General features: G+C 36.1%; 1 protein-coding gene across 2 annotated transcripts in view; it reads left to right on the plus strand.

The window, feature by feature from the left end:
• The window catches only part of LOC117323354 (mucin-5AC-like), a 54,646-nt gene that overhangs the window by 24,493 nt on the left and 5,092 nt on the right, over positions 1-25,061 (plus strand). For both annotated transcript variants that reach the window (XM_033878532.1, XM_033878539.1), the window contains 9 exons: positions 4,794-4,911; positions 5,461-5,532; positions 8,499-8,635; positions 11,596-11,784; positions 12,748-12,796; positions 14,872-14,971; positions 16,373-16,451; positions 20,595-20,692; positions 24,726-24,858. In XM_033878532.1, the coding sequence (XP_033734423.1) occupies positions 4,794-4,911; positions 5,461-5,532; positions 8,499-8,635; positions 11,596-11,784; positions 12,748-12,796; positions 14,872-14,971; positions 16,373-16,451; positions 20,595-20,692; positions 24,726-24,858 (975 nt within the window). The remainder of the gene's footprint in view (positions 1-4,793; positions 4,912-5,460; positions 5,533-8,498; positions 8,636-11,595; positions 11,785-12,747; positions 12,797-14,871; positions 14,972-16,372; positions 16,452-20,594; positions 20,693-24,725; positions 24,859-25,061) is intronic.

Below are 25,061 nucleotides of genomic sequence, written 5' to 3' on the forward strand. Positions count from 1 at the left end.
TTCTTCTCAGGTTCCACCAGTGCTGTTGGGCTGAAACTTGCCAGAAATGATCCTGAGAAGATCCCGACCAAGTGTTGTTATTTTTCGGGGCGTTCCGAATTCCAAGATGGCCGCCATAGCCGCCATCTTGAAAAACACATTTTAAACGTCTTCTCAAGTTCCACCAGTGGGATTGACCTGAAACTTGCCTGAAATGATCCTGACATGATCCCGACCAAGTGTTGTTATTTTTTGGGTCGGTCCGAAATCCAAGATGGCCGCCATAGCGCCATCTTGAAAAACACATTTTAAACTTCTAAAGTTCCACCAGTACTATTGAGCTGAAACTTGCCTGAAATGATCCTGATATGATCCCGACCAAGTGTTGTTATTTTTCGGGTCAGTCCGAAATCCAAGATGGCCACCATAACCACCATCTTCAAAAACACATTTTAAACTTCTTCTCAAGTTCCACCAGTGCTGTTGGGCTGAAACTTGCCTGAAATGTTCCTGAGATGATCCTGACCAAGTGTTGTTATTTTTTTAGATTGGTCTGAAATCCAAGATGGCCGCCATATCCGCCATCTTGAAAAACACATTTTAAACTTCTTCTCCAGTTCCACCAGTGCTATTGAGCTGAAACTTGCCTGAAATGATCCTGATATGATTGCGACCAATTGTTGTTATTTTTCGGGTCGGTCTGAAATCCAAGATGGCCGCCATAGCCGCCATCTTGAAAAACACATTTTAAACTTCTTCTCAAGTTCCACCAGTGCTGTTGGGCTGAAACTTGCCAGAAATGATCCTGAGATTATCCCAACCAAGTGTTGTTATTTTTTGGGTCGGTCCTAAATCCAAGATGGCCGCCATAGCCGCCATCTTGAAAAACACATTTTAAATTTCTTCTCAAGTTCCACCAGTGCTGTTGGGCTGAAACTTGCCAGAATTGATCCTGAGATGATCCCGACCAAGTGTTGTTATTTTTCGGGTCGTTCTGAATTCCAAGATGGCCGCCATAGCCGCCATATTGAAAAACACATTTTAAGCTTCTTCTCAAGTTCCACCTGTGCTATTGAGCTGAAACTTGCCAGAAATGATCCTGATTTGATCCCAACCAAGTGTTGTTATTTTTCTGGTCGGTCCGAAATCCAAGATGGCCACCATAACCACCATCTTCAAAAACACATTTTAAACTTCTTCTCACGTTCCACCAGTGCTATTGGGCTGAAACTTGCCTGAAATGTTCCTGAGATGATCCCGACCAAGTGTTGTTATTTTTCAGATTGGTCTGAAATCCAAGATGGCCGCCATATCCGCTATCTTAAAAAACACATTTTAAACTTCTTCTCCAGTTCCACTGGTGCCATTGAGCTGGAAATTGGCCTTGTAAAAACTTTGACATGGCAGCAATGGTGGCCATTTTGTAACATGATTGCGCAATCATGGTTTTCCTGAACAACACCTATTTTAAACTTCTTCTCAAATTCCACCGGTGGGATTCAGCTCTTACTTACCAGAAATTATCCTTTGATGGTCCAGACCAAGTGTTATTATTTATTGGGTCAGTCAGAAATGCAAGATGGCCACCATGGCCAACAGTGCCACTATATACTTGCTACAGAGAATGCATACTACAATTATATAAGGGTTTTAATTTAGAGTCAGATGACCGTTAAGGCCCCTGGGCCTCTTGTTTGGGTTAGTGTTAGTTTATTTGGGTAAGTGTAAGTTTATTTGGGTAAGTGTAAGTTTATTTTAGGTAATTGTTATAAGTGTAAGTTTATTTGGGTAATTATAACTAAGTTTATTTTCGGTAATTATAAGTGTAAGTTTATTTGGGTAAGTGTAAGTTTATTTGGGTAAGTGTGAGTTTATTTGAGTAAGTGTGAGTTTATTTGGGTAAGTGTGAGTTTATTTGGGTAAGTGTAAGTTTATTTGGGTAAGTGTGAGTTTATTTAGGTAAGTGTAAGTTTATTTGGGTTAGTGTTAGTTTATTTGGGTAAGTGTAAGTTTATTTTAGGTAATTATTATAAGTGTAAGTTTATTTGGGTAATTATAACTAAGTTTATTTTCGGTAATTATAAGTGTAAGTTTATTTGGGTAAGTGTAAGTTTATTTGGGTAAGTGTGAGTTTATTTTGGTAAGTGTGAGTTTATTTGGGTAAGTGTGAGTTTATTTGGGTAAGTGTAAGTTTATTTGGGTAAGTGTAAGGTTATTTTCGGTAATTATAAGTGTAAGTTTATTTGGGTAAGTGTAAGTTTATTTGGGTAAGTGTAAGTTTATTTGGGTAAGTGTGTTTGGGAAAATATCAGTCTATGTTGTATCAGTCAATATTGGTAAGTAACATTTTCTCATATATGTCCATAGTACAGAGTGGTACATATAGTACAGATATGAGTACATAGCATGCTACCATATGGTACCACTCTGTACTATATGTACCATTCTGTACTGTATGTACCACTCTGTACTGTATGTACCACTCTGTACTGTATGTACCACTCTGTACTATATGTACCCTTTGTACTCTATGTACCACTCTGTACTGTATGTACCACTCTGTACTATATGTACCACTCTGTACTATATGTACCACTGTGTACTATATGTACCACTCTGTACTATATGTACCACTCTGTACTATATGTACCACTCTGTACTCTATGTGCCACTCTGTACTGTATGTACTACTCTGTACTATATGTACCACTCTATACTATATGTACCACCCTGTACTATATGTACCACTCTGTACTATATGTACCACTGTGTACTATATGTACCACTCTGTTCTATATGTACTATATGTACCACTCAATACTATATGTACCACTCTGTTCTATATGTACCACTCTGTACTATATGTACCACTCTGTACTATATGTACCACTCTGTACTATATGTACCACTCTGTTCTATATGTACCACTCTGTACTATATGTACCACTCTGTACTATATGTACCACTCTGTACTGTATGTACCACTATGTACTGTATGTACCACTCTGTACTATATGTACCACTCTGTACTATATGTACCACTCTGTACTGTATGTACCACTCTGTACTGTATGTACCACTCTGTACTGTATGTACCCACTCTGTACTATATGTACCACTCTGTACTATATGTACACTCTGTACTATATGTACCTCTATGTACTGTATGTACCACTCTGTACTGTAGGTACCACTCTGTACTATATGTACCACTCTGTACTATATGTACCACTCTGTACTGTATGTACCACTCTGTACTGTATGTACCACTCTGTACTATATGTACCACTCTGTACTATATGTACCACTCTGTACTATAGGTACCACTCTGTACTGTATGTACCACTCTGTACTATATGTACCACTCTCTACTATATGTGCCACTCTCTACTATATGTGCCAATCTCTACTATATGTACCACTCTGTACTATATGTACCACTGTACTGTATGTACCACTCTGTACTGTATGTACCACTCTGTACTGTATGTACCACTCTGTACTGTATGTACCACTCTGTACTGTATGTACCACTCTGTACTGTATGTACCACTCTGTACTATATGTACCACTCTGTACTATATGTACCACTCTGTGCTATATGTACCACTCTGTACTGTATGTACCACTCTGTACTATATGTACACTCTGTACTATATGTACCACTCTGTACTATATGTACCACTCTGTACTATATGTACCACTCTGTACTGTATGTACCACTGTACTATATGTGCCACTCTCTACTATATGTACCACTCATTACTATATGTACCACTCTGTACTATATGTACCACTGTACTATATGGTACCACTCTGTACTATATGTACCACTCTGTACTGTATGTACCACTCTGTACTATATGTACCACTCTGTACTATATGTACCACTCTGTACTATATGTACCACTGTACTATATGTACCACTCTGTACTGTATGTACCACTCTGTACTGTATGTACCACTCTGTACTATATGTACCACTCTGTACTATATGTACCACTCTGTACTGTATGTACCACTCTGTACTATATGTACCACACTGTACTGTATGTACCACTCTGTACTATATGTACCACTTTGTGATATATGTACACTCTGTACTGTATATACCACTCTGTACTATATGTACCACTCAATACTATATGTACCACATTGTACTATATGTACACTCTGTACTATATGTACCACTCTGTACTATATGTACCACCCTGTACTATATGTACCACTCTGTACTATATGTACCACTCAATACTATATGTACCACTTTGTGATATATGTACTCTCTGTACTATATGTACCACTCTGTACTATATGTACCACTCTGTACTATATGTACCACTCTGTACTATATGTACCACTCTGTACTATATGTACACTCTGTACTATATGTACCACTCTGTACTATATGTACCACTCTGTACTATATGTACCACTCTGTACTATATGTACCCTTTGTACTATATGTACCACTCTGTACTGTATGTACCACTCTGTACTATATGTACCACTCTGTACTATATGTACCACTCTGTACTATATGTACCACTCTGTACTATATGTACCACTCTGTACTATATGTACCACTCTGTACTATATGTACCCACTTTGTGATATATGTGCCACTCTGTACTATATGTACCACTCTGTACTATATGTACCACCCTGTACTATATGTACCACCCTGTACTATATGTACCACTCTGTGCTATATGTACCTCTATGTACTATATGTACACTCTGTACTATATTTGCCACAGCCTTTTACATGTTTTTACACACTCCTCGGATGTTAATATATTCACACATTTCAGATATCAGCACAGTCTGTACAGTGTGTGTTGCGCTGGTATGATGGACATTATGCTCCAACACACAGGGTTCTCAGTCAGGTGATGAAACAAAGGAAGGACGATATCAAAAAGGACAAAGGTCAGTGTAGAAATTCTTTCAAACAAAATCTCATGATAATGTACTCAACAATAAAAAATATTATGAAACTGCCTTAAGTAATTCATAATCATTCCGAAGGTGATGATGTTTATTGTTATATTCTTATTTAAACATTTTTAGTTTGAAGTATAGTTAGATGGAGGTAGAATGTACTGTGTTTTCTGCAGTCATTTTATTGTCCCTTTTAAACCCACAATATACAAAACTTTCTCTGAGAAATAAAAGAAATATGCAATTAAATGACATATATTTAATAAATGCCTCGATAATTATAGAAATACCATAACTAAATCATAGCGTAGTGTCATCATTACTGAATGTTTCCCCAGTCAACCCTCCAACCCTTTACAATAATAGTCACTTCATACAAAATGTACAGAACTGGAGATGTTACTATTTGTATGTTGATATTAAAAGAGCAACTGAGTCTTAATTTCGATAAAAAAAGCTTTAATCATCAAAATGATTCCAAGGGCATGTATAAAATATTACAAACCAACTTTAATCCTGGTTGTTTTTGTGGATTAGGAGATGTTCAGTATCATCTGAAAATGCAGTCCTTACATAGTGGAGCTACCATCAATATCACTGTCTCTCTCAGTAAGTATAAACATCACTGTCTGTCTCAGTAAGTATAAACATCACTGTCTCTCTCAGTAAGTATAAACATCTTTGTCTCAGTAAGTATAAACATCACTGTCTCTCTCAGTAAGTATAAACATCACAGTCTCTCTCAGTAAGTATAAACATCACCATCTCTCTCAGTAAGTATAAACATCACCATCTCTCTCAGTAAGTATAAACATCACTGTCTCTCTCAGTAAGTATAAACATCACCATCTCTCTCAGTAAGTATAAACATCACCGTCTCTCTCAGTAAGTATAAACATCAATGTCTCTCTCAGTAAGTATAAACATCACAGTCTCTCTCAGTAAGTATAAACATTGCTGTCTCTCTCAGTAAGTATTAACATCGCTGTCTCTCTCAGTAAGTATAAACATTGCTGTCTCTCTCAGTAAGTATCAACATCGCTGTCTCTCTCAGTAAGTATCAACATCACTGTCTCTCTCAGTAAGTATAAACATCACCGTCTCTCTCAGTAAGTATAAACATCACCATCTCTCTCAGTAAGTATAAACATCAGTCTCTCTCAGTCAGTAAGTATAAACATCACCGTCTCTCTCTGTAAGTATAAACATCACCGTCTCTCTCAGTAAGTATAAACATCACTGTCTCTCAGTAAGTATAAACATCACAGTCTCTCTCAGTAAGTATAAACATCACTGTCTCTCTCAGTAAGTATAAACATCACTGTCTCTCTCAGTAAGTATAAACATCACTGTCTCTCTCAGTAAGTATTAACATCACTGTCTCTCTCAGTAAGTATAAACATCACTGTCTCTCTCAGTAAGTATAAACATCACTGTCTCTCTCAGTAAGTATAAACATCACCGTCTCTCATAGTACGTATAAACATCACTGTCTCTCTCAGTAAGTATAAACATCACTGTCTCTCTCAGTAAGTATAAACATCACCATCTCTCTCAGTAAGTATAAACATCAACGTCCCTCTCAGTAAGTATAAACATCACTGTCTCTCTCAGTAAGTATAAACATCACTGTCTCTCTCAGTAAGTATAAACATCACCGTCTCTCTCAGTAAGTATAAACATCACTGTCTCTCTCAGTAAGTATAAACATCACTGTCTCTCTCAGTAAGTATAAACATCACTGTCTCTCTCAGTAAGTATTAACATCACTGTCTCTCTCAGTAAGTATAAACATCACCGTCTCTCTCAGTAAGTATAAACATCACTGTCTCTCTCAGTAAGTATAAACATCACTGTCTCTCTCAGTAAGTATAAACATCACTGTCTCTCTCAGTAAGTATTAACATCACTGTCTCTCTCAGTAAGTATAAACATCACCGTCTCTCTCAGTAAGTATAAACATCACTGTCTCTCTCAGTAAGTATAAACATCACCGTCTCTCTCAGTAAGTATAAACATCACTGTCTCTCTCAGTAAGTATAAACATCACCGTCTCTCTCAGTAAGTATAAACATCACCGTCTCTCTCAGTACGTATAAACATCACTGTCTCTCTCAGTAAGTATAAACATCACTGTCTCTCTCAGTAAGTATAAACATCAACGTCCCTCTCAGTAAGTATAAACATCACTGTCTCTCTCAGTAAGTATAAACATCACTGTCTCTCTCAGTAAGTATAAACATCACCGTCTCTCTCAGTAAGTATAAACATCACTGTCTCTCTCAGTAAGTATAAACATCACTGTCTCTCTCAGTAAGTATAAACATCACTGTCTCTCTCAGTAAGTATAAACATCACTGTCTCTCTCAGTAAGTATTAACATCACTGTCTCTCTCAGTAAGTATAAACATCACTGTCTCTCTCAGTAAGTATAAACATCACCGTCTCTCTCAGTAAGTATAAACATCACCGTCTCTCTCAGTACGTATAAACATCACTGTCTCTCTCAGTAAGTATAAACATCACCATCTCTCAGTAAGTATAAACATCAACGTCCCTCTCAGTAAGTATAAACATCACTGTCTCTCTCAGTAAGTATAAACATCACTGTCTCTCTCAGTAAGTATAAACATCACCGTCTCTCTCAGTAAGTATAAACATCACTGTCTCTCTCAGTAAGTATAAACATCACTGTCTCTCTCAGTAAGTATAAACATCACTGTCTCTCTCAGTAAGTATTAACATCACTGTCTCTCTCAGTAAGTATAAACATCACTGTCTCTCTCAGTAAGTATAAACATCACCGTCTCTCTCAGTACGTATAAACATCACTGTCTCTCTCAGTAAGTATAAACATCACTGTCTCTCTCAGTAAGTATAAACATCACCATCTCTCTCAGTAAGTATAAACATCAACGTCCCTCTCAGTAAGTATAAACATCACTGTCTCTCTCAGTAAGTATAAACATCACTGTCTCTCTCAGTAAGTATAAACATCACCGTCTCTCTCAGTAAGTATAAACATCACCGTCTCTCTCAGTAAGTATAAACATCACTGTCTCTCTCAGTAAGTATAAACATCACTGTCTCTCTCAGTAAGTATAAACATCACTGTCTCTCTCAGTAAGTATTAACATCACTGTCTCTCTCAGTAAGTATAAACATCACCGTCTCTCTCAGTACGTATAAACATCACCGTCTCTCTCAGTAAGTATAAACATCACCGTCTCTCTCAGTAAGTATAAACATCACTGTCTCTCTCAGTAAGTATAAACATCACTGTCTCTCTCAGTACGTATAAACATCACTGTCTCTCTCAGTACGTATAAACATCACTGTCTCTCTCAGTAAGTATAAACATCACATAGGTACGTACATACACTGAACTGAATATGAAAATACCAACAGGGGATAGAATGTAATCACAGATGAAATAATAATTTGACCTTCATTTTAAGCGATCCATACATTTGATTTTCCTATTCAATATCACCAGTCATACACAATCCAAATCAAACAATATTGGCTACAAATACAAGTATTAATGTTCTCGGACTATTATTTTTTTTTTTCAGATGGTAAGGAGCATCCATTTACAGTAAAAATGCTGAAGAACTGGCGCAGGACTTCACCTCCAGCTTTAGTTGGTCTCGATCCATACCTTCAAAGTGAAATCGACTTCATCAAAAGAAAACAGTTGGACGAATTTGAGGTGAGAGCAAAACTTCAGTGCAGTGTACATGTATGATATATGGTGTATGATATCGGTGTATGATATACGGTGAATGATATATGGTGTATATATGGTGTATGATATCGGTGTATGATATACGGTGAATGATATATGGTGTATGATATACGGTGTATGATATTGGTGTATGATATATGGTGTATGACAAGGATGTATGATATATGGTGTATGATATTGGTGTATGATATATGGTGTATGTTATATGGTGTATGATATATGGTGTATGATATACAGTGTATGATATATGGTGTATGATACTGGTGTATGATATATGGTGTATGTTATATGGTGTATGATATTGGTGTATGATATATGGTGTATGTTATATGGTGTATGATATTGGTGTATGATATATGGTGTATGATATTGTTGTATGATATATGGTGTATGTTATATGGTGTATGATATATGGTGTATGATATTGGTGTATGATATATGGTGTATGATATATGGTGTATGATATACGGTGTATGTTATATGGTGTATGATATATGGTGTATGATATACGGTGTATGATATATGGTGTACGATATATGGTGTACGATATATGGTGTATGATATATGGTGTATGATATACGGTGTATGATATATGGTGTACGATATATGGTGTATGATATACAGAGTATGATATTGGTGTATGATATACGGTGTATGATATATGGTGTATGATACATGGTGTATGATGCATGGTGTATGATATATGGTGTATGATATCAGTGTAAGATATCAGTGTATGATATACGGTGTATGACATACAGTGTATGATATATGGTGTATGATATACGGTGTATGATATACAGTGTATGATATACGGTGTATATATGGTGTATGATATATGGTGTATGACATACGGTGTATGATATATGGTGTATGATATACAGTGTATGATATAAAGTGTATGATATATGGTGTATGATATACAGTGTATGATATATGGTGTATGATATACAGTGTATGATATATGGTGTATGATATACGGTGTATATATGGTGTATGATATACAGTGTATGATAGATGGTGTATGATACATGGTGTATGATATTGGTGTATGATAGATGGTGTATGATATACGGTGTATGATATACAGTGTATGATATATGGTGTATGATATATGGTGTATGATATACGGTGTATGATATACAGTGTATGATATATGGTGTATGATATATGGTGTATGATATACAGTGTATGATATACAGTGTATGATATACGGTGTATGATATATGGTGAATGATATACGGTGTATGATATACGGTGTATGATATATGGTGTATGACATATGGTGTATGATATATGGTGAATGATATATGGTGTATGATATACGGTGTATATATGGTGAATGATATATGGTGTATGATATACAGTGTATATATGGTGTATGATATACAGTGTATGATATATGGTGTATGATATACAGTGTATATATGGTGTATGATATATGGTGTATGATATATGGTGTATGATATATGGTGTATGATATACGGTGTATATATGGTGAATGATATATGGTGTATGATATACAGTGTATATATGGTGTATGATATACAGTGTATGATATATGGTGTATGATATACAGTGTATATATGGTGTATGATATACAGTGTATGATATATGGTGTATGATATGGTGTATGATATATGGTGTATGATATATGGTGAATGATATACGGTGTATGATATTGGTGTATGATATATGGTGTATGATATCGGTGTATGATATACAGTGTATATATGGTGTATGATATATGGCATATGACATACAGTGTATGATATACGGTGTATGATATATGGTGTATTTATGGTGTATGATATACAATGTATGATATACGGTGTATGATATATGGTGTATGATATATGGTGTACGATATACAGTGTATGATATATGGTGTATGATATACAGTGTATATACGGTGTATGACATACAGTGTATGATATATGGTGTATGATATACAGTGTATATATGGTGTATGATATCGGTGTATGATATACAATGTATATATGGTGTATGATATACAGTGTATGACATACAGTGTATGATGTATGATGTATATTTGATATACCACACTGACCCTCAACTTATAGTCTGATCCAGTCACATTTAACATTTTTCAATTGTCACACAATAAATTCTTCGTCACTATTACCGAGGGTAACATTTAAAGTTAGCACTCTTAACATCTACTCAGACTAAATATCCAGTTAATTGTAGCAACTTGTCATGCAAAACATTTTGTCACAAGAAATCTCACTCAAAGCACCTAGTTACTCCTAACACCTATTCTGACAAAATAGCTAGTCACAAAAAACTTTTTGTCAAACTTAATCTCTGGTCACATTTTACATCCAGTCATATTGCTTTGTGCATACTCATAGGATAGGGAGGATAGGGTGAACTTTTTAAGACAATTAATTAGTCCTACAGAGATGTGACTGGGCTAGTTTTTAGCTCACCTGGTCTGAAGAACTGGTGAGCTTGTATTATAGTGCAGCGCCTGTTGTCCGTCAGCATTAAAAATCGGTACTAGTCCTCAATGCCTCCATAGACTTTGATGAGCTTTGTTGTGGAACATAATTGAGTAAAGGAGAATCAATTTTATATAAATAGAGGGAGTGACTGCTGTGGGGCCAGAGCGGCTTGATCGGCCTAATAGGGAAAATAGAGGTAATTCCTTTAAATCACTACTAGTCCTGAGTGATTCAGTGAATTTTGATGAAATTTTGTCTGGAGCATTATTGGGCAATGGAGTTCCAACATTGTATAAACAGTTAGTGTTGCTCACCTGGGGCTGGAGGTGTAGGGTCAAATAGCTATATAGGGGATAAAGTTTTAAATTAGAGTATTTTGCTATGATTACTGAAATATCCAGGTGAGTAATGCAGGTCTTCTGGGCCTCTTATTGAGAATAGATTTATGTGTTACAGGAAGCAGACCACCAGCTGGCGCTGATGTTAAATGAGACAGAATATGAGGAAAGTGGACAGCTGATTGAGTGTGGTTGCTGTTACGGTGAAGTGCCATTTGAAAACATGATACAGTGTTATGAAGGGCACCTTTTCTGTGAGGACTGTCTACAACGATATGCAAAGGAGGCAGTGTTTGGTGCTGGAAAGGTAAATCATCTTTTTATGCTATCAGTCTTTTCATTATTCATCCACTGTTACTATGGTCATGTGGTCAGTGCAGGTGTTTCTTTGTGATATGGTAAATTCTCTTTTCAATTTGGCTGATGAAGCTTATACTCTGTTAAACCCTTTATGCATTTCCCTAGATGTTGTTGGGCCATTAAGCTTTTCGTTGTCTTTTGTTGAACCGTATTGATCTCCATACAATAAGATGTTTCTTTCTCTGTGTATGAATATTTCTACTACAACAGTATGCTTATGTGTTATTATAAATTGGATATTTTGACTGTGGATACATATATTTGGCGCAAGGTATTAAAATGCCAAAATTTGAAAACACCACATTATAACGTTGTCTAAATTAAAATGTTTGAATATATATATGATTGGATGAAATTTTTAACTTTGAACCCATTACAACTTAGCATACTTGCATCTGTTGTCTATTGAACATCCTTCAAACTTTCTTTTAAATCATGACTAGTCTTTAGCAACTGAATGGATTTAGATCAAATTTGGTCGGAAGTGTTATTGGGCAAAGAAGATTCAAAGTTTTGTAAACAGTGGGTGTGGCTCCCCTAAAATTAAACACACATTTTAAACTTCTTCAAAATATCCAGTTCCACTGGTGCCATTAAGCTGGAAATTAGAGGGGATATAAGGAAGGGAAGCTGAAAAATTGTTGTTATTTTTCGACCTCGTAAAAATTTGACATGGCAGCTATGGTGGCAATTTTGAAACCCAATTGTGCAATCATAGTTTTCTTTAACAACACATTTTCAAAGTTCCACCAGTGCGATTCAGCTCTAATTTTCCTAAAATGATAATGGGATTGTCCTGGCCAAGTCTTGTTATTTTTTTAGTCAGTCTGAAATCCAAGGTGACAGTCATTTTGAAAAATGCAAGGTGTTACAAATGACCAAACTTTCAGATACACTATGACTGTTGTAGGCTGACCTAAAATGTATGACGGAGGGTTGTGATGCCTCGTATCCTGTTGGTAAGTACTCTAACGATCTATGTACTGTGATATTTGATGTAAGTTTGATTGGTAAGAATAAATCTACAGCAGGGTATAGAGAGGGAAAATGTCCCCTGGAGTATTTAGGATGTACCACTAATTGAACTCTGATGACAAAGGTAGCATGATTTGTGAAGCTTATAAGAAATGTTTCAATATTAATACTCCTTTTGGATCAAAATATATATCACATAAATATTTTATAAAAGATTAGTATTTTCATTCCAGATATGTATTATATGCATAGTTTCATCATAAATGATTTATATTCATTAGCTCATCTGGCCCAAAGGGCAGGTGAGGTTATGCCATGGTACAGCGTCCGTCGTCTGTCAACATTTCCTTTAAATCCCCCACTATTCCTGAACGCCGAAATGGATTTGATGAAATTTGGTCTGGAGCATTATTGGGCAAAGGAGATCAAATGTTTCATAAACAGTGGGTGTGGCTCCCCTGGGGCCGGGGGGTGGGGCACAATAGGGGAATTGTTAAATCATTTAAATCCATTAGTCTTGAATGCCAGAATGAATATTGATGAAATTTGGTTTGGAGCATCAATTGGCAAATCAGATCAAACTTTGTATAAATGGAAGGTGCAGCTCCCCTGGGGCCGGCTGGATGGGGCCAAATAGAAATTTAGGTAAATCCTTTAAATACCTACTAGTCCTGAATGCCTGTTTAGATTTTGATGAAATTTGATCTGGAGCATTATTTGGCATAGGAGACCAAATATTGTATAAACCAAGGGTGGGGCTGGATTGGCGGGCCGGGGTCCTATAGGAGAAATTGAAGTTAATCCTTTAAATCCTTACTAGTCTTGAACAACTGAATGTATTTTGGTGAAATTTGGCCTGGGTCATTATTGGGCAAAGGAGATCAAACATTGTATAAACAGAGGGTGTGGCTCTCCTGGGGCCGGGGGATAGGCCCAATAGGGGAATTGTGTTAAATCCTTTAAATCCTTTAAATCCCTTTTTGTCTTGAAATTTGGTTTGGAGTATTATTTGGCAAATGAGATCAAACTTTGTATAAATGGAGGGTGCAGTTCCCCTGGGGACAGCCAAGTGGGGCCCAGTATGAGAATTTAGGTAAATCTTCAAATACCTAATAGTCTTGAATGCCTGTTTGGATTTTGATGAAATTTGGTTTGGAGCATAATTAGCCAAATTAAATCTAATATTGTATGAACGAAGGATGTAGCCCTCTTGATGTGGGACAAAAGGGGTCTAAAAGGCTAAATATATAGCCAAAAACAATTTAAAAACCTTTCTATTTTTCAAGAATAACAGGATTTGGTCCACATGTACTTTCAACCATTGTTGGGAGAGACAGTTCGAAAGTAGGAAAATATTTTAAATACCTGCCGTGGTTTAACTTAACTCTTTCTGTACTTTGTGTTCTCTCCGGATTCTCTACTGGAAGTAGTTATTAGGCTCGCCCTCAGAAGTTTAAACAAAATGGCAGACTACATGTGCATTTTTGATGTGTTGTTTTTTCATATAGAAACATTAAGGTAAGTGTTATTTTTTGACATTATCTAGAAATATTTAACAAAATTAGATATATATGTCGCATTAACCACTATGAAAACTCGTAGACACTGATATCAAAAATGAAAATGTATGTAGCAAGCTGCCATTTTGTTTACATTAACAACCTCTTGAGAAAATACCTATTACTCTAGTAGAAAAAAGTAACCAACTTACTAAATAACGAAGTAACGAAATGAACACGAATTTATCAACCAAAATGTCATTCAGATGCGGTTTTAACAAATCAACATTTAAATAACGTCAGCTTAGCCTGTCGACTAGGTCGTCAGCAGGGAAGAGGGACCTTGAAGTTATGTGACTATAGTCAACAACGGGAAAGAGGGAGCACATTTTTATGTTCACTATATATATTCAACAACGGTACTGAAAGAGTTAGATTAGATTATTTTTCCATAATTACTGAATTATCTAGGTGAGCAATTCAGGCTCTCTGGGCCTCTTGTTTAAATACCTGAGTCAAAGATTTATCTCTTGATAATTATGATAATAATGTTTTTACAGCTCAATTAAATAAAGCTCTTCCTAGCAATATTTTGAGCAAGTATGAAGACCGTGTTCAGGAAGAGAACCTCAACCTGGCTGACCTTGCCGACCTTGTCAGGTATATAATATAAAAATCTACCTTCAGAATGCTGATGTATTCTTGGTATAATCAAACTATGATTATAGATTTTGTCGTTATAGTCAAAAGTAGAGTAACACATGATTACAATGGCTATGATTACAGGTGTCTACAGTAGTGTAACAAATGGTTGATTACAATGGCTATGATTACAGGTGTCTAAAATAATGTAACACATGGTTGATTACAATGGCTATGATTACAGATGTCTAAAGTAGTGTAACACATGGTTGATTACAATGGCTATGATTACAGATGTCTAAAGTAGTGTAACACATGGTTGATTACAATGGCTATGATTACAATGGCTATGATTACAGGTGTCTAAAATAATGTAACACATGGTTGATTACAATGGCTATGATTACAGATGTCTAAAGTAGAGTAACACATGGTTGATTACAATGGCTATGATTACAATGGCTATGATTACAGGTGTCTAAAATAATGTAACACATGTTTTATTACAATGGCTATGATTACAATGGCTATGATTACAGGTGTCTAAAGTAGAGAAACACATGGTTGATTACAATGGCTATGATTACAGGTGTATTTAGTAGAGTAACACATGGTTGATTACAATGGCTATGATTACAATGGCTATGATTACAGGTGTCTAAAGTAGAGTAGCAAATGGTTGATTACAATGGCTATGATTACAGGTGTCTACAGTAGAGTAACACATGGTTGATTACAATGGCTATGATTACAGGTGTCTAAAGTAGAGAAACAAATGGTTGATTACAATGGCTATGATTACAGGTGTCTACAGTAGTGTAACACATGGTTGATTACAATGGCTATGATTTCAGGTGTCTACAGTAGTGTAACACATGGTTGATTACAATGGCTATGATTACAGGTGTCTACAGTAGAGTAACACATGGTTGATTACAATGGCTATGATTACAGATGTCTACAGTAGTGTAACACATGGTTGATTACAATGGCTATGATTACAGGTGTCTACAGTAGTGTAACACATGGTTGATTACAATGGCTATGATTTCAGGTGTCTACAGTAGTGTAACACATGGTTGATTACAATGGCTATGATTACAGGTGTCTACAGTAGTGTAACACATGGTTGATTACAATGGCTATGATTACAGGTGTCTAAAGTAGTGTAACACATGGTTGATTACAATGGCTATGATTACAGGTGTCTAAAGTAGAGTAACACATGGTTGATTACAATGGCTATGATTACAGGTGTCTACAGTAGTGTAACAAATGGTTGATTACAATGGCTATGATTACAGATGTCTAAAGTAGAGTAACACATGGTTGATTACAATGGCTATGATTACAATGGCTATGATTACAGGTGTCTAAAGTAGAGTAACACATGGTTGATTACAATGGCTATGATTACAGGTGTCCTCAGTGTGATTTTGCTGCTGTGTTAGACCCAGGCTACCCAGTGTTTCAGTGTGCCAATCCAGCTTGTAGGAAGGTCAGTAAAATATCATATTTGTAGTATAAATTCTAGGAATTCAACATTTTGAGCAGAAATGCTTTTCCTTTATGATATTGACCACTTCTATCCTTTATGATATTGACCACCTCTATACTTTGTGATATTCACCACCTCTGTAGACCACCTCTATCCTTTGTGATATTGACCACCTCTATACTTTGTGATATTGACCATCTCAGTCTGTACTTTATGATATTGACCACCTCTATACTTTATGATATTGACCACCTCTAAAGACCATCTCTATACTTTGTGATATTGACCACCTCTATAGACCACCTCTATACTTTGTGATATTGACCACCTCTATCCTTTATGATAATGACCACCTCTATAGACCACCTCTATCCTTTATGATATTGACCACCTCTATACTTTATTCTTTATGATAATGACCACCTCTATCCTTTGTGATATTGACCACCTCTATACTTTGTGATATTGACCATCTCAGTCTGTACTTTATGATATTGACCACCTCTATACTTTATGATATTGACCACCTCTAAAGACCATCTCTATACTTTGTGATATTGACCACCTCTATAGACCACCTCTATACTTTGTGATATTGACCACCTCTATCCTTTATGATAATGACCACCTCTATAGACCACCTCTATCCTTTATGATATTGACCACCTCTATACTTTATTCTTTATGATAATGACCACCTCTATCCTTTATGATATAGACCACCTCTATCCTTTATGATATTGACCACCTCTATACTTTATGATATTGACCACCTCTAAAGACCACCTCTATCCTTTATGATATTGACCATCTCTATACTTTGTGATATTGACCACCTCTATACTTTATGATATTGACCACCTCTATACTTTATGATATTGACCATCTCTATACTTTATGATATTGACCACCTCTATACTTTGTGATATTGACCACCTCTATACTTTATGATATTGACCACCTCTATACTTTATGATATTGACCATCCCTATACTTTATGATATTGACCACCTCTATACTTTATGATATTGACCACCTCTAAAGACCACCTCTATACTTTATGATATTGACCACCTCTATACTTTATGATATTGACCATCTCTATACTTTATGATATTGACCACCTCTATACTTTGTGATATTGACCACCTCTATACTTTATGATATTGACCACCTCTATACTTTATGATATTGACCATCCCTATACTTTATGATATTGACCACCTCTATACTTTATGATATTGACCACCTCTATACATGTACTTTATGATATTGACCACCTCTATACTTTATGATATTGACCACCTCTATACTTTGTGATATTGACCACCTCTATAGACCACCTCTATACTTTGTGATATTGACCACCTCTATAGACCACCTCTATACTTTATGATATTGACCACCTCTATACTTTATGATATTGACCACCTCTATAGACCACCTCTCTACTTTGTGATATTGACCACCTCTATAGACCACCTCTATACTTTGTGATATTTACCACCTCTATACTTTGTGATATTGACCACCTCTAAAGACCACCTCTATACTTTATGATAATGGCCATCTCTATAATTTATGATATTGACCACCTCTATAGACCACCTCTATACTTTGTGATATTGACCACCTCTAAAGACCACCTCTATACTTTGTGATATTGACCACCTCTAAAGACCACCTCTATACTTTGTGATATTGACCATCTCTATACTTTGTGATATTGACCACCTCTATACTTTATGATATTGACCACCTCTATAGACCACCTCTATCCTTTATGATATTGACCACCTCTATACTTTGTGATATTGACCACCTCTATACTTTATGATATTGACCACCTCTATACTTTGTGATATTGACCACCTCTAAAGACCACCTCTATACTTTATGATATTGACCACCTCTAAAGACCACCTCTATACTTTGTGATATTGACCACCTCTATAGACCACCTCTATACTTTGTGATATTGACCACCTCTGTAGACCACCTCTATACTTTATGATATTGACCACCTCTATACTTTATGATATTGACCACCTCTATAGACCACCTCTCTACTTTGTGATATTGACCACCTCTATAGACCACCTCTATACTTTGTGATATTGACCACCTCTATAATTTATGATATTGACCACCTCTAAAGACCACCTCTATACTTTGTGATATTGACCACCTCTAAAGACCACCTCTATACTTTGTGATATTGACCGCCTCTAAAGACCACCTCTATACTTTGTGATATTGACCATCTCTTTACTTTGTGATATTGACCACCTCTATACTTTATGATATTGACCACCTCTATACTTTATGATATTGACCACCTCTATAGACCACCTCTATCCTTTATGATATTGACCACCTCTATACTTTATGATATTGACCACCTCTAAAGACCACCTCTATACTTTATGATATTGACCCCCTCTATACTTTGTGATATTGACCACCTCTAAAGACCACCCCTATACTTTATGATATTGACCACCTCTATACTTTATGATATTGACCACCTGTATACTTTATGATATTGACCACCTCTATAGACCACCTCTATCCTTTATGATATTGACCACCTCTATCCTTTATCATATTGACCACCTCTATAGACCACCTCTATACTTTGTGATATTGACCACTTCTATAGACCACCTCTATACTTTATGATATTGACCACCTCTATCCTTTATCATATTGACCACCTCTATAGACCACCTCTATACTTTATGATATTGACCACCTCTATACTTTATGATATTGACCACCTCTATAGACCACCTCTATACTTTGTGATATTGACCACCTCTATAGACCACCTCTATACTTTATGATATTGACCACCTCGATACTTTGTGATATTGACCACCTCTATACTTATGAGTACATAGATACAGTGCAACTTCCGAAAACCGAACCTTCTAAAAACCGAACACCTCTGAATACCGAACGAATTGTCATTGTACGGAATTGGTCCTTCTTTATTATAGTATTAAAAAACTTCCAAATACCGATCCCTCTAAATTCCGAACACCGGACTGATTTTGTGTCCGGTTCCTGTTAAAATATACCAAAAATTACTTCTGAAAACCGGCCTTACCTGAGCGATTATGACACGAGGTCAGGCCAGTCAACCGTGAAACAACAACTGTGACGGGTATTGTGTGAAGCCTTATTGTCTCGGGACTTACGTAGGTGATTTGTACAGGTATCCAATATATACCCCAAGGGGGCATTATGACGGAAGGCCTAGTGTATAATCAACACGACAATTATGAAACAATGCCACACTTCATTGACGCGCATTGGTTCGTTTATCTTCTCAATGCAAGTAGAGCTAGAAGCCTGAGTTTCGCATTTAATTTAAATGAGGCCCAGAAGGGGTTGTTTTCGTGAAGAAGCCCGTGATGTTTTTTTAGACAACAGCGATGTCGGAAATACGACCAGTATCATCTGATCAATTGTAATTGATATTGAAACAAAACATCTTCACACCCTTTAATATTATTTGATGTGTAAAATATTCTGTATCGGACTATTGGCCCCATCCACACGACGAAGCTTCACCGGATGTAACAAAATGTAGGCCAATCGTAAAGTGTAGTTGTACATGTGAAAATACTGTTTAAAACTATTGTAATAGTCATTTGCCTTTCTTATATATTCTGCAATATATACATTGATTAACTTTCATAATATGCATATTATTCAGACAATCCAAATTGTCTAAGTATGTACGTGCCGTTTTGTAATCGGGTGCATTCTAATAAAACATCGTCCAACCAATTATATCCGGAATTTGACCGGTCATTTTTGATCAACTTCTCCAAACCGAACCCTCTATAAACCAAACAAATAGTCATGTCCCATGCATGTTCGGTTTATAGAGGTTCCACTGTATTTGGATACATTAGGGACGGCACACTGCTGTTGTTGTTGTAAGCAGAACACAATGACAGTTAATGTCATTCCCACTCATTGTTTGAAATAACAAAACAAAGTTAGCAAATTATATATATAGATAAATACTGTAAAACAGTTTATTAATTTAAAACTTTATATAATATTTAAATAAAAAAAAATGACATGCTTGTGCAAGGAATAATGTGATGATTAAAATTGTTTTGGCAGGAGACATGTCGCCATTGTCAGGAGCCCTGGGCTGACCACATTGGAAAGACTTGTGAGCAGGTAGAAAAGAAGGATGAGGTGAAACTGCGTGTACAGTTGTAAGTAACTAGTGTAACCAGTGATGTAGACTGTATTGATACTGGTGTAACTAGTTAAGGACGAGTAACTAGTGTAAACGGTGATGTGGACTATTGATACTGGTGTAACTAGTTAAGGACGAGTAACTAGTGTAAACAGTGATGTAGACTGTATTGATACTGGTGTAACTAGTTAAGGACGAGTAACTAGTGTAACCAGTGATGTGGACTATTGATACTGGTGTAACTAGTTAAGGATGAGTAACTAGTGTAAACCGTGATGTAGGCTGTATTGATACTGGTGTAACTAGTTAAGGACGAGTAACTAGTGTAACCAGTGATGTGGACTATTGATACTGGTGTAACTAGTTAAGGATGAGTAACTAGTGTAACCAGTGATGTAGACTGTATTGATACTGGTGTAACTAGTTAAGGACGAGTAACTAGTGTAAACAGTTATGTAGACTATTGATACTGGTGTAACTAGTTAAGGACGAGTAACTAGTGTAAACAGTGATGTAGACTATTGATACTGGTGTAGCTAGTTAAGGATGATTAACTAGTGTAAACAGTGATGTAGACTGTATTGATACTGGTGTAACTAGTTAAGGACGAGTAACTAGTGTAAACAGTTATGTAGACTATTGATACTGGTGTAACTAGTTAAGGACGAGTAACTAGTGTAAACAGTGATGTAGACTATTGATACTGGTGTTGCTAGTTAAGAATGATTAACTAGTGTAAACAGTGATGTAGACTGTATTTATACTGGTGTAACTAGTTAAGGACGAGTAAACAGTGATGTAGACTGTATTGATACCGGTGTAACTAGTTAAGGACGAGTAACTAGTGTAAACAGTGATGTAGGCTGTATTGATACTGGTGTAACTAGTTAAGGACGAGTAACTAGTGTAAACAGTGATGTAGACTATTGATAATGGTGTAGCTAGTTAAGGATGATTAACTAGTGTAAACAGTGATGTAGACTGTATTTATACTGGTGTAACTAGTTAAGGACGAGTAAACAGTGATGTAGACTGTATTTATACTGGTGTAACTAGTTAAGGACGAGTAACTAGTATAACAAGTGATGTAGACTGTATTGATACTGGTGTAACTAGTTAAGGACGAGTAACTAGTGTAAACAGTGATGTAGACTGTATTGATACTGGTGTAACTAGTTAAGGACAAGTAACTAGTGTAAATAGTGATGTAGATTATTGATACTGGTGTAACTAGTTAAGGACGAGTAACTAGTGTAAACAGTGATGTAGACTATTGATACTGGTGTAACTAGTTAAGGACGAGTAACTAGTGTAAACAGTAATGTAGACTGTATTGATACTGGTGTAACTAGTTAAGGACGAGTAACTAGTGTAAACAGTGATGTAGACTATTGATACTGGTGTAACTAGTTAAGGACGAGTAACTAGTGTAAACAGTGATGTAGGCTGTATTGATACTGGTGTAACTAGTAAAGGACAAGTAACTAGTGTAAACAGTGATGTAGACTATTGATACTGGTGTAACTAGTTAAGGATGAGTAACTAGTGTAAACAGTGATGTGGACTATTGATACTGGTGTAACTAGTTAAGGACGAGTAACTAGTGTAAACAGTGATGTAGACTATTGATACTGGTGTAACTAGTTAAGGATGAGTAACTAGTGTAAACAGTGATGTGGACTATTGATACTGGTGTAACTAGTTAAGGATGAGTAACTAGTGTAACCAGTGATGTAGACTATTGATACTGGTGTAACTAGTTAAGGATGAGTAACTAGTGTAAACAGTGATGTAGACTGTATTGATACTGGTGTAACTAGTTAAGGACGAGTAACTAGTGTAAACAGTGATGTGGACTATTGATACTGGTGTAACTAGTTAAGGACGAGTAACTAGTGTAAACAGTGATGTAGACTATTGATACTGGTGTAACTAGTTAAGGATGAGTAACTAGTGTAACCAGTGATGTAGACTATTGATACTGGTGTAACTAGTTAAGGACGAGTAACTAGTGTAAACAGTGATGTAGACTATATTGATACTGGTGTAACTAGTTAAGGACGAGTAACTAGTGTAACCAGTGATGTAGACTGTATTGATACTGGTGTAACTAGTTAAGGACGAGTAACTAGTGTAACCTGTGATGTAGACTATTGATACTGGTGTAACTAGTTAAGGACGAGTAACTAGTGTAAACAGTGATGTAGACTATTGATACTGGTGTAACTAGTTAAGGACAAGTAACTAGTGTAACTAGTGATGTAGACTGTATTGATACTGGTGTAACTAGTTAAGGACAAGTAACTAGTGTAACCAGTGATGTAGACTGTATTGATACTGGTGTAACTAATTAAGGACAGGGTGAAACTGTGTGTACAGTTGTACGTAACTTGTGAAGTAACTAGTGTAGACAGTGATCTTTTTGTTTCTTGCTCTGACTTGGATGCACATGAAAAATTAGTATAATTGAAAACCAAGAAAGATTGGCATATATAGAGGAGTTAGACCAAAAAGAGAGTTACAAATATAAGTCTGCAATCTATGATATGATTTTGTAGATGTTTAAATATTGGTCATTTGATTTGAACCTATTCTTTGACGGGCACAATTTTGTAAAAGATAAAAAAAGATTATTATAATAGTAAGAAGATTTGAACTACAATATTTAAATCTGTGACTTACTGATAATAAACATGTATAAGAATAAGTTACAAATTTCAGTAAAAAATATGCTTCATTACATGACAATACAGGATATAAGTCAAAATTTGCTTGTATTTCTTTAATTCATTTCAAATTTACAATGCAGATTTTAAAATATTTCAACAATTAAGTCAAAGTTAGAAATGTTACAGCAGAAAAAAATATATGTTGGTTCTTATAGACGGGACTGATTCCACTGGATAGTTAATATAGGCTAAAATTATCAATTGTTTTTAGTGAAAATAGTGAATGATAGCTGTACACAACACCATAACAATATAGTTTAGTCGCACCATTCAAATCTATTAACAAGATATAGGTTGAACCAAAAACCATTTGACAAACTTTTTTCAACATGCAATTGGGGACAAGTTACTCTTTGCTCAGGACAATTAGATAACCAACAGCATTTGTCTGACAGGACAGTTTGACATTTTAGGGTTTGTTGACCCCTGACTGTAGGACAGTTTGAAATTTTAGGGTTTGTTGACCCCTGACTGTAGGACAGTTTGAAATTTTAGGGTTTGTTGACCCCTGACTGTAGGACAGTTTGAAATTTTAGGGTTTGTTAACCCCCGACTCTAGGACAGTTGGAAATTTTAGGGTTTGTTGACCCCCGACTCTAGGACAGTTTGAAATTTTAGGGTTTGTTGACCCCCTGACTGTAGGACAGTATGAAATTTTAGGGTTTGTTGACCCCCGACTGTAGGACAGTTTGAAATTTTAGGGTTTGTTGACCCCTGACTGTAGGGCAGATTGAAATTTTAGGGTTTGTTGACCCCTGACTGTAGGACAGTTTGAAATTTTAGGGTTTGTTGACCCCTGACTGTAGGGCAGATTGAAATTTTAGGGTTTGTTGACCCCTGACTGTAGGACAGTATGAAATTTTAGGGTTTGTTAACCCCCGACTGTAGGACAGTTTGAAATTTTAGGGTTTGTTGACCCCTGACTGTAGGGCAGATTGAAATTTTAGGGTTTGTTGACCCCTGACTGTAGGACAGTTTGAAATTTTAGGGTTTGTTGACTCTGGAATATTGATACTGGTGTACATTATATGTAATTCATATATGTTGACAATTATTTTTTAGAACTAGTGACTCTAAAACCTGTTGACATGCAGCCTTGTATATATAGAGGATAAGGCTAATGACGTTGATAATAACCCATAGTTGTATATATAGAGGATAAGGCTAATGACGTTGATAATAACCCATAGTTGTATATATAGAGGATAAGGCTAATGACGTTGATAATAACCCATAGTTGCCAAACTGTTCATGTTAATAATAGATTTGTTATGCTGTTGTCACTTTACTGTTTAATGTCAATGTCATTACTGTTGACAGTGAGGAAAAGATGACCATGGCGAAGATACGAACCTGTGTCAAATGTAAAGCTAAATTCACTAAATCAGAAGGCTGTAATAAGATGACCTGTCGTTGTGGCTCTAAGATGTGTTACATATGTCGGAAGCCGAACGTAAGTTAAGTTGTCCTCCCCTGTCACTAAGATGTGTTACATATGTCGGAAGCCAAGCGTAAGTTAAGTTGTCCTCCCCTGTCACTAAGATGTGTTACATATGTCGGAAGCCAAACGTAAGTTAAGTTGTCCTCCCCTGTCACTAAGATGTGTTACATATGTCGGAAGCCAAGCGTAAGTTAAGTTGTCCTCCCCTGTCACTA

The sequence above is a fragment of the Pecten maximus genome, chromosome 1, assembly GCF_902652985.1.
Source record: "Pecten maximus chromosome 1, xPecMax1.1, whole genome shotgun sequence".
Classification (NCBI taxonomy): Eukaryota; Metazoa; Mollusca; class Bivalvia; order Pectinida; family Pectinidae; genus Pecten; species Pecten maximus.